The sequence below is a fragment of the Carlito syrichta genome, unplaced genomic scaffold, assembly GCF_000164805.1.
Source record: "Carlito syrichta isolate Samal-C Ts95f unplaced genomic scaffold, Tarsius_syrichta-2.0.1 Scaffold304390, whole genome shotgun sequence".
Taxonomy (NCBI): domain Eukaryota; kingdom Metazoa; phylum Chordata; class Mammalia; order Primates; family Tarsiidae; genus Carlito; species Carlito syrichta.
The window spans coordinates 139,125-150,599 of NW_007248486.1; the positions used below are offsets into that span (position 1 = coordinate 139,125).

Sequence of the window (11,475 nt, forward strand, 5' to 3'; positions counted from 1 at the left end):
CCCCCCCCGCCACTGCAGCCTCAACCTGCTTGGCCCAGGTGATCCTCAGCCTTCCAAGTGGCTAGAACCACAGGCATGTGCCTCTGTGCCCAGCTAAGTTTTTGATTTACTGTAGAGATGAGGTCTTGCCAAGTTGCTCAGACTGGTCTTGAACCCCTGGGCTCAGGCAATCCTCTCACTTCTTTCTCCCAAAGTGCTGGGATGACAGGCGTGAGCCACCGCACCCAGCTGAATTCTCATATACTTTTTACCCAGATTTACGAATTGTTTACATTTTGCATGTTTGCTTTATTGATGCCCAGCAGCCCAATACCACTAAGAACAAACCTGTAACTAGAGACAGCTTATTGTACCTTTCTGCAGCAAGGAAGCCCACATACTATGGCGATCATGAGGTAGCTTGGTATAAGGCATTTAGGAAGGACTGGCTATCAGGTTTCATATAGCAGATAATATTAGCTATTATAACACTAAATCTATTAAATATTAGATATCTATTAGAGGACGACAAATAGTAAATTGTGTATTAGATAGTACTAGATAACATATTACATAACATCATGTTATCTCATATGCAGTTTTATTTCTAAATTTGTTGTTTTTCAGTTAAAGTCCTTATAACTGTCCCCTACCCCACCTCACACTTGTTAAAGTCCAATTTTATCTATTGCCTTTAGTTGTTACATTTCTACAGTCTAATCTGCAGTTTAATCTGGAAGATGCCACAGCCTTTGTCATATTTATCTTTGGTATTTTTTTAAAGAGTATAGACAAGTTATTTTGTAAAAAGATATTCATTTGGGGTGTATCTGAAATATTTCAGGTTTTAGTTGAGATAATGCATCATTGGCAGGGATATCACAGAAGTGATGAGGTATCATTTTTGAGGCAACGTAACTGGGGCCAAACGATATTGCTTTGTTTGTTTCTTGGTGATCTCAATTTTGTTCACTTGCCCAAAACAATTTTTCAGATTTCTCCACTGTAACATTATTATCTTTTTAATTTGAAAATAATAAAGTCTCTTCTGAGGAGATACATTAGTGGGCATTCTACTGTAAAGATAAACTTCCAGTTCTCCCCTGATTTTTTTCATTTGTTTAAATATAAATATTCTGTTGATGTGAACTCAGAATTGACTCTTGTTACATTAAATGACATACACATTAACAATTTTTTTTCCAACATTTTTTAGTTTTTTTTTTTTAAATTTCAGGGTTGTGGGGTACAAGTGAGGATTTGCTACAAAAGTAGGCCGCATGCAGGTGAAGTTTGGGTTCCTAGCTGGCCCTCATGCACCCTAGTAGTGGACTAGGTACCCATTCTGCTGACATGTGCCCCCTCCCTCTTGCCTCCCTCTCTCCCTTAGCAGTGCCCAGCAACTACCGACCCCACCCTTGTGCTAATGTGACTAGTGTTCAGGGCCTGCTTATGAATGAGAACATGGGGCATCCAGCTCTTTTGTTTCTGTGATAGTTCATTTACTATTCTTGTTGTCCAACTCCATCCAGTTTTCAGGAAGTCCATGACTGTGTTCTTTAGGGCTGTGTAATGTTCTGTTGTGTATATGTACCACATGTTCTTTATCCAGGCCACTTTTGATGGGTAGCAGGGTTGTTTCCATGTTTTTAATGCTGTGAATAGTGCGTCAGCGCAGGTGCCTTTTTTGTAGAGCAATTTATCTTCCTCTGAGCATATTCTCAGGAGAGAGATTGCTGGATTGTATAGAAGCTCAATTTTTAGTTCTTTTAGGAATCACCACAATACTTTTCCTAGAGATTGAACTATCTTGCACTCCTACCAACAGTGTAGAGGCGTTCCCTTTTCTCTGCATCCACGCCAGCATCTGTTGTTTTGACTTATTAATGATAGCCATCTTTACCGGAGGTAGATGGTATCTCATTGTAGTTTTGATTTCCATTTCTCTGATGATTAATGAGACTGAGCATTTTTTCATGTGTCTGTTGGCTGTTGTGTCTCGTCTTTTTCAAAGTGTCTGTTCATGTCCTTTGCCCACTTTTTTTTTTTTTGATGTAGAGATGAGATCTCATCAAGTTGCCCAGGCTGGTCTCTTGCCGACTTTTTAATGGGGTTGTTTCTTTAATTCCTTTCACTTCATTTGAGTTCCTTCCTTGTGGATCCTGAATTTTAGGCCTTTGTCAGAGGCATAACTTACAATTTTTTTTTTTTTTTGCCATTACAAGGGTTGTCTGTAACCTCCTGATGGTTTCTTTTGTTGTGCAAAAGCTTTTCAGTTTGATGCAGTCCCACCTGTCTGTCTTAGTTTTTGTAGTATTTGCTTTGGGGGACTTGGTCATGAACTCATTACCTACTCTGATGTTCAGAAGGGTGTTTCCTACATTTTCTTTTAGGATTCTTATAGTTTGAGGTTTTACATTTAGGTCCTTGATCCATCTTGACTTGATTTTTGTATATGGTGATAGGTAATGTCCAGTTTCTTTTTTCTGCATGTGTCTAGCTAGTTATCCCAGCATCATTTGCTAAATATGGTCTCCTTTCTCCAGTGATTGTTCTTGGTAGCTTTGTCTAAGATGAAATTGTTAAGGAACCATGTTTTTGCTTCCAGAATCTGTTCTGTTCCATTGGTCTTTGTGCCTATTCCTGTACCAGTGCCATGCCATCTTGTTTACTGTAGCTTTGTAATAAAATTTGAAGTCTGGAAGTGAGACCTCCCACTTCGTTCCTTTTGCTAAGAGTTGTTTTGGCTGTTTGTGCTCTTTTTTGTTTCCATGTGAATTTCTGTATTGTCGTCTCCAGGTCTGTGACAAATGAATGATATTGGTGATTTGATGGGTATTGCATTGAATCTGTAGATTGCCTTGGGTCGGATGGACATCTTGACAGAATTGAGTCTTCGGGTTCATGAGCATGGGGTGTTTTTTCATTTGTTTGCATCATCCTTGATTTCTTTGAGCAGTATTTTGTAGTTCTCATTGTAAAAGTCTTTCATTTTTCTGGTTAGCTGGATGCCGAGGTATTTCTTTTCTTTTTAGTTGGAGTCTCACTCTGTTGCCCAGGCTGTAACCTTGACCTGCTGGGTTCAGGGAATCCTTCCACCTCATCCTTCCATGTAGCTGGAACTACAGGCATGAGCCACCATACTCGGCTAATTTTTAAAATTTTTATTGTAGAGACGAGGTCTCACCATGTTTTTCAGGCTGGTTTTGAACCCCTGGTCTCAGACAATCCTCTTGCCTTGGCCTCCTAAAGTGCTGAGATTACAGGCTTGAACCACGACACCCAGCCGGTATTTCTTTTCCTTTCCTTTTTTTTTTGGTGATATTGTGAATGAGATTGTGCTTTTTTATTTGGTTCTCTGCCTGCTTGTTGTCATTGTATAGAAATGCAGCTGTCTTTCGCATGTTGATTTTGTAATCCAAGACTACCAAAGTCATTTATCAGTGCAGAGGCTTTTGAGAGACTCCAGCTTTTTTTTTTTTTTTTTGAGTTAGAGTTTCACCCGTCGCCCAGACTGGAGTGCAGTGGCCGCTCCCGAGCACCGCAGCCTCGACCCACTGGGCTCCGGTGATCCTTCCACCTCAGCCTTCTGATAGCCAGAATTTACAGGCGTGCACTACCACGCCCGGCTCATTTTTGATTTATTGTAGAGATGAGGTCTCGCCAAGTTGCCCAGGTGGGTCTCGAACCCGCGGGCTCAGGCAATCCACTCACCTCAGCCTCCCAAAGGCGTGGGATTACAGGCTGAGCCACCGAGCCCGGCTACTCCAGCATTTTTAAGGTATAGAATCATATTGTTCACAAAGAGGGATAGCTTAACTTTCTCTCTTCCTGTGTGGATACCCCTGATTTCCTTCTCTTGCTTGATTGCTCTGGCTAGGACTTTGAGCACTATGTTGAACTGGAGGGGTGAGAATGGGTATCCTTGTCTTGTTTCCTTTCTTAGGGGAAGTGCTTCCAGCTTCTGCCCATTAAGCAAAATGTTGGCTATGGGTTTATCATAGATGGTTCTGATTGTTTTGAGGAATGTTCCTTCTATGCCTAGGTGTTCGAGGGTTTTTATCAAGATGGGATGCTGGATTTTGTCAAATACTTTTCTGTATCTATTGAGACCATCTTGTGGTTCTTGATTTTACACCTGTTAATAGGCTGAATTACGTTTATGGACTTGTGAGTGTTGAACCAGTCCTGCATCCCAGGAATGAAGCCCACATGGTCATGGTGGATAATGCTTAAGATATGTTGTTGGATCTGATTTGCTAGAATCTTGGTGAGTATTTTTGCATCTATGTTCATCTGGCAGCTTGGCCTTTAATTCTCTTTTTTGTTGGGCCTTTGCCAGGTTTGGATCTCAGAATGATGTTAGCTTCATAAAGTGAACTAGGGAGAAGTCCATCCTTGTTTGCCTTCAATAATCTTATCCTTCAATAAGATAAGGCTCCATGGCTCAGCTTGTAATCCCGCGCCTTTGGGAGGCTGAGGTGAGTGGATTGCCTGAGCCCGCGGGTTCAAGACCCACCTGGGCAACTTGGCGAGACCTCATCTCTACAATAAATCAAAAATTAGCTGGGCATGGTAGCACGCGCTTGTAGTTCCAGCTACTTGGAAGGCTGAGGTGGAAGGATCGCTGGAGCCCAGCAGGTCGAGGCTGCGCTGGCCGGGAGTGGCCACTGCACTCCAGTCTGGGCGACAGAGTGAGACTCCAACTCAAAAAAAAAAAACAAAAACAATGAGATTGATATCAACTCTTCCAGGTATGTGTTATAGAATTCAGCTGAGAAGTCATCTGATACAGGGGTTTTTTTGGGCAGGGAGGTTTCTTATAACTGTGTCAATTTCCTGGATTGTTATTGGTCTGTTTACGGTTTCAATTTCTTGTTTCAGTCTTAGGAGGTTGTGTGATGCCAAAAAATCATCCATTTCCTTGAGATTTTCTAGTTTATTTGCATATAGATGTTTATAGTAATCTCTGATCATCTTTTGAATTTCTTCAGGATCAGTTGTGACATTACCTTTTTTGTTTCTAATTGTGTTTATTTGGTCTTTCTCTCCCTTTTTTAGTCAATCTGGCCAGGGTCCATCAGTCTTATTGATCCTTTCCATGATTTTTTTGTCTTCTATGTCCTGCAATTGTGTTAATAATCTGGATTTTTCTACTGAAATTAGAATTTAGGTGATCTTGCCTTTCCAGCTCCCTTAGGCGTGATGTTAGGCTGTTTCCTTGTGATTTATTTTCTTGATGTGCCTGTGCAAAGCTATGACTTTTTCTCTCATCACTGCTTCCATGGCACCCCAGAGATTCTGATAAAATGTGTCTTTGTTTTCATTTGTTTCCAGGAATCGTTTTTATTTCTGCCTTGATTTCTGTGTTGACCCAGAAGTCATTTAGCAGCATGCTGTTTAGCATTCATGTCTTTGTTTGGGGAGATTTTCGTGGTGGCAATGTTTATTTTTATTCTACTGCGACCTGAGAAGATGCATGGTATTATTTTGACCTTTTGAAATTTGTTCACACGTGATTTATGTCCAAGAATATGATCAGTCTTGGAGTATGTTCCTTGTGCTGATGAGTAGAATATATATACTCCATAGTTATTGGGTAGAGTGTTCTGTAGATGTCTATTAAGTCATTTGGTTGAGTGTTGAATTAAGGTTCTGGATCTCCTTGTTGGTTTTCTTCCTCAATAATTTGTCTAGGGGTGTTAGTGGGGTATTGAAGTCTCCAATGATAATTGTTTGGGTGTCTGTGTCCTCTCCTAGTTTATTTAGCGCTTGTTTTATAAAACCTGGTGCTCCTATGTTGGTTGTATATATGTTTAAGATGAATATTTCTTGCTGGTGGGTTGAGCCTTTTATAGTATTCTTTTGTGTCCTTTTTAATCTTGATGATTTGAAGTCTGCTTTGTCTGATACCAAAATGGCTACCCCTGCTCTTTTCTGCTTTCCATTTTCATGAAAAGTCCATTTTCAGCCTTTTATTTTAAGCCTGTGGGTGTCCTTTGCATTCAGATGGGTTTCCGGATACAGCAGAATGTTGGATCATATTTCTTTATCCAGTTTGCCACTCTGTGCCTCTTCAGTGGCACAGTCAGTCCATTCATGTTCAAATTAATTCTTGAAATGTGAGAGTTTATCCCTGTTATAGAGCTCTTAGGGGTTTGCTTTGCTTCCTTTATACTTGTATATATCAGTATGTGTGTCTTCATTTTTGTGAATGATCTGTATGCTGTTGACTCTGTGCTTGCTTGTACTTTTGTGTTGGGTATGACCATTCCTTTGTTTCTGTGTTCAATATCTTCTTAAGCATCTCCTGAAGGGCTGGTCTGGAGACAGCATATTCTCTTAGGGGTTGATTTTTTTTCCAACTTCTTTAGGTATACTTCATACATTATACAGTTTACTTATGTCAAGTGTATACTCAGTGATTATTGGAAAGCTTGCCAAATGGAGTAGCCATCACCATAATTCTATTTAGATGATTTTCATTCCCTAATCGGACTCCTCTTGCCTACTTAAACTTCATTCTCACCTCAAATCCAGAGCAATTGCTAATCAGCTTTCTGTGTATATATATATGCCTAGACATTTCACAGAAATGGAATCATATACTATGTGGTCCTTTGTGACTGACTTCTATCATTTAGCATGCTTCCAAGGTTCATGCATGTTGTGGCATGATAAGATTTCATTGTATGAATATCCCACAATTTGTCTATCCATTTACCGACAGTAGGGCTTTTTGGTTGTTTGCAGTTTGGGGGTTACTATGAATAATGCTGCTGTGAACATTCATATGCTGGTTCACGATACACATCCGTGTTGGTGGGTGGCATCCCTGGCCACCCTTTCATGTTCTTTTTCTGCCTTCCTTAGCATTTTCGAGAAACAGTTCTGCCTCCCCAGGGGCTGTACAACTTAGGACTGTGTGAATTCCCCGAAGTAGGAGGAAAAATGAACATGTTCCAGGTGAGTAAAGCTTGCTTCTCTTGCTATTCAAATTCCATCTCACTATTCAGATGATTATTTTTCGTGTGATAATTGGGAAGACTTACAAAGAACAATAGGCATTTGAGGAACTTTTGTCCTTTGTCCCTTTTGAGTAGATTTTGCATTTGTTAGTTCTTGTTTTCTTTCTTTTCTTTGTGAATCAGAGTCTCTCTCCGTCACCCAGGCTGGAGTGCAGTGGCAAAGTCACGGCACCACAGCCTTGACCACCCAGGCTCAGGCAATCCTTTTGCCTCAGTCTCCTGAGTAACTGGTACTATAGGTGCATGCCACATGCCCGGCTAATATATATATATATTTTTTTTTTTTTGGTAGAGATGAGGTCTTGCTATGTTTCCCAGGTTGGTCTCTTGCTGTGTTTCCCAGACTGGTCAAGACTGGTCTTGAACTCCTAGGCTCAAGCCTCTCAAAGTGCTGGGATTACAGGAGTTAGCCACCATGTCTGGCCATGTCTTATTTTCTTGTATCTTTTTTTTGTGTGTGTGTGTAATTTAGAAAATAATAGGAATAGATAATTCTTTAATTTTACTAATTCCCTGCTCACAAATTAACTTTTTATCTTCCTATACTCTTCCTCATGTACATTCTTAACTGTAATTGTTTTGGTGATATTCATCTAGTATACATTATACTTTTTTATTTGCTATTATATAATGTTCATTTTTTAATGGTTGCATTATATTCTCATTGAATTGATGTACCTCAGACACTAGGAGCTCAGTTTTGGAAGGTACTTTTGACATGTTCCACTTTGGCTGTTTTGTAATCCACATATGCACAGCACAATAAGCTGTAACTGCTGCTTCACACAAGGATTGTTGGAGATTTTCACACAGGAAGAGCTAGATTCCTTTTCCTTCATGCCTGAGTCATGCCTTGTGTATATTTTATTTACTGGTCTTCCTTATTTTTTTATGTATTAAGTTTGACCAAAGTAATAAGTAACCTATGACCTATATCCATGGTACTAGAAGATTTACCAGTCACTTGTAGTTTGTGTATTTATTTACTCCTTGGAGCAGCTGAATGAGGTCTTCCTCATCTTCCTCTTTTTTTTTTTTTTGAGTTGAGGTCTCAATCTGTCGCCCAGGCTGCTGTACAGTGGCACACTCACAGCCACTGCAGTCTCAACCTGCTGTGCTCAGGCGATCCTTCCACCTCAGCTTTCCAAGTAACTGGAACTACAGGCACATATCATCATGCTTGGCTAATTATTTATTTATTTATTATAGAGATGAGGTTTCATCAAGTTGCCCAGGCTGGCTCAAACCCATGGGCTCAGGCAATCCTCTCACCTTGGCCTCCCAAAGTGCTGGAATTAAAAGCGTGAGCCACCACGCCCAGCTCATCTTCCTCTTAAATACATGAGATATGAGAAATCTGGTCAAGTTCAGGCAGGAAGCCCATGGTCAAGAATGTTAGCCATTTCACTCAATTGAAAGAGAAAGACAAGAAGAAAGAGAGAATTCTCCACTCAGGGACCTGTGTCCTGTGGTGTGGGTGTCTGAAGTGCCCTGTTAAGTGATGACATCTATAACAGACAGTGTTCCTCCCTGGCCTCTCCTTGATATGACCTCTTCTCTTTGTGACCTGGCATCTCCTCAGGTGAACTTAACACTTGAGGCACCCAAGAATAATGATTACCATAATCATTATAGAAAATCTTTAAATTCATTAAGGGAAAAGATGCCTTACACAGGCATCTGTGTAAGATGTAAGAGTGTTAGGTGAAAATATGTACCACTTGGATATTTGAAAAAGACAGAATCCAAAATAAGAATCTTAGGCACAAAATAGAGAAGAAAATTCAAATAAATACAAATAAAGGTCATTATCAGGAAATGTATAAAAAGATAGATGACAGCAATAAATATTTGAAAAGATAATGGCATTCATTTATAATCAGATAAGTGAGAATAATAAAATGAATTATTTCTAATCAGATTACCAAAATCATGGGAAAATCAATAACCTACTCTTGGCTGTCATAAGAAATATCAGGGTGATATATCCCCTTGAAACATTTTGGAGTTAAGTAAAAATTGAGAAGATCTGACATGATCACAATTTTAAACATTTTTATTTTGACATTTTAATTTTTATTTGAAATTTATTTTAAATAATCAAAGTAATATTTACATAAAATGATATTCTTTATTGGTTTGGTAATAATAAATATATATAATTAAATATTCATTATTTAGAATAAACTCGATCAATTCAGTGGAATACTATGCAGACATGAATGAGATGAAACATAATAATAATGATAAAAATAATTTAAATGGCTAATGTTTTTTAAGTACTTAGTCTGTGCCATATATTTTTCTCAATGTTATATATATTTCCCTGTTTAATTCTTTAAGCGCTATCATGTGACAAGCATTACACACGAAGGAAAGTAATACATTTAGGCAAATTTGTCCAAGGTCACACAACTGGGAAGGGACAGACCCTTAGGATGTGTTCTGAGTCACACTGGCTCCATATCATAACATTGAAGGCTATAATTAATGTATGTAGTTTGTGCATTGAGAGTACAGAGGATCCAGGGCATAGCTGACCCATAAACTTGTTAGTTTGGGAGTTAGTAAGGAACAATCATAGCATCCAGGGTTTGAGAATCAGAGAGCAGGACAGTGGATGTTATCAAACAAAGTTGGGTCTGAATTGCTAAATGTTGCTGGGGCAATTGGATAAATTCATCGAAGCCAGGACGCAAGTAGCCCAGGACACATCATTTAGAGTCCTGGGGGGTTACTGAAAGTAGGCTCAATGAGTACACAAAATAAAAGAGCAGGACTTCTCTTTCATTCTGACACACCTTGTGTTGCTCAGGAAAATCAGTGTGTTTCATTGTCAGGATACAGACAGAATGAGTAGTTGACCTACATTGCTTGACCTCCAGAACAACTTCCCACCCATTCCCTCTGCTCAGTGTTGCCAGTAATCATTGGTGACAAGATTGAGGTTGTGAATGTCTGATATTGTAGGAAGAAGTGACCTTCAATGACGTGGCTGTGGTCTTCACCGAGGAGGAGCTTGGGCTGCTGGACTCTACCCAGAGGCAGCTGTATCAAGATGTGATGCTGGAAAACTTCAGGAACCTACTCTCAGTGGGTGAGTACAGGCCCCCTCCATGAGGGAACATCAGGCCCCCAAAATGGCGTTGTATCCTACAGTGTTCAAGGTTGAGTGTTCAGTGGGAACCTAAATTTTCAGTAGATTTTATTTAGATGTTACCTAAATTAAGCATGCAACTTTGTATGTTCACAGGGCAGCAACCATTCTACCAAGATACTGTCCACTTCATAAAGGAAGAAGAAGAAGAGTTTTGGGAGATGGACACAGCAACCCAAGAAGAAGAGAATTCAGGTAAGAACTAGGCAGCTGTGCATCCTTGTATGTGACTCTCCCAATTGCTTTTCTTCTTTCCATGCCCAATTCCATCAACCTGGTAAAACTGCCAAACCACTTTTCTGGATTATTACATCTGCATTCCAGCTGGTTGTCCTGCTCCTACCCTTCCCACGCTGACATCTGTTCTCGTCATAGCAGTGGAAGTGATCCTTAGGAAATGTGAGACAGAATGCTATTCATCTGCCCAAAAGCTTTTGTGACTTTTTATTCTCATTAAAGTTACAACTTGTTTAAATGGCTTTTAGAGACCTCTGTCCTCTTCTCTTCAGCCCCCACTGCCTCTCTGACTCCATCTCCTGTCCTCTACCCCTCGCTCTATCTCTTCCAGGTACTTTGTCCTCCCTATTCTATCTCAGTCCTGCCGGGGACACTGTACTATCTGTTGCTGAAACCAGTAACCACAAACTTAGCAGATTAAGCAACAATTTATTATCTTTGTGTTATGCCTGAAGTCCACATGTGTCACTGGGAAAATCAAGGTGTCTTTAGGTCTTTGTTTTTTCTGAATGCTTGGGAGAAACCTTCACCTTGTTTTACCAGTGTCTAGGTACTGTCCCCTATCCACACTCTTTGGCTCTTATTTTCCTTCCTCCACTTTCTAAGGCAGCAGCTTGTATCTCTGATCAGTCTTCCATTCTTCCATGGTCACAGTCCAGCTGCCACTCTTCTTGTGCCTCTGTGTTCCACCTTTCTGGTCCCTTGTGATTGTTTTAGTCACGCCTGCATAATCCGGGATGATCTTCCTACTTTCTGGTTTACTGACTAGTAGCCTTAATTACATCTATAACCTCTCTTCCTCTTGCTGTGTAACATAACAAATTCATAGGTCCTGGGGATTGAATGCGGACAACTTTCAAGATCTATTATACACTTTTAATTGTTAAGAACAAAAAGAGGCCGGGCTCGGTGGCTCAGCCTGTAATCCCGCGCTTTGGGAGGGTGAGGTGAGTGGATTGCCTGAGCCCGCGGGTTCGAGACCCGCCTGGGCAACTTGGCGAGACCTCATCTCTAAAATAAATAAAAAATTAGCCGGGTGTGGTAGCGCGCGCCTGTAGTTCCAGCTACTTGGAA

General features: G+C 40.3%; 2 protein-coding genes across 7 annotated transcripts in view; both read left to right on the forward strand.

Annotated features, from left to right (window-relative positions):
* Nucleotides 1-11,475, forward strand: part of LOC103262213 (zinc finger protein 225-like) — a 52,064-nt gene that overhangs the window by 2,039 nt on the left and 38,550 nt on the right. Inside the window, exon 3 of the mRNA XM_021713273.1 lies at nt 6,869-6,945. Within this exon, the coding sequence (XP_021568948.1) occupies nt 6,931-6,945 (15 nt within the window). The 5' untranslated portion in view covers nt 6,869-6,930. The remainder of the gene's footprint in view (nt 1-6,868; nt 6,946-11,475) is intronic.
* Nucleotides 1-11,475, forward strand: part of LOC103262212 (zinc finger protein 224-like) — a 19,511-nt gene that overhangs the window by 1,920 nt on the left and 6,116 nt on the right. For all 6 annotated transcript variants that reach the window (XM_021713268.1, XM_021713270.1, XM_021713272.1 and 3 more), the window contains 3 exons: nt 6,853-6,945; nt 9,978-10,104; nt 10,261-10,359. In XM_021713268.1, the coding sequence (XP_021568943.1) occupies nt 6,931-6,945; nt 9,978-10,104; nt 10,261-10,359 (241 nt within the window). In that variant the 5' untranslated portion in view covers nt 6,853-6,930. The remainder of the gene's footprint in view (nt 1-6,852; nt 6,946-9,977; nt 10,105-10,260; nt 10,360-11,475) is intronic.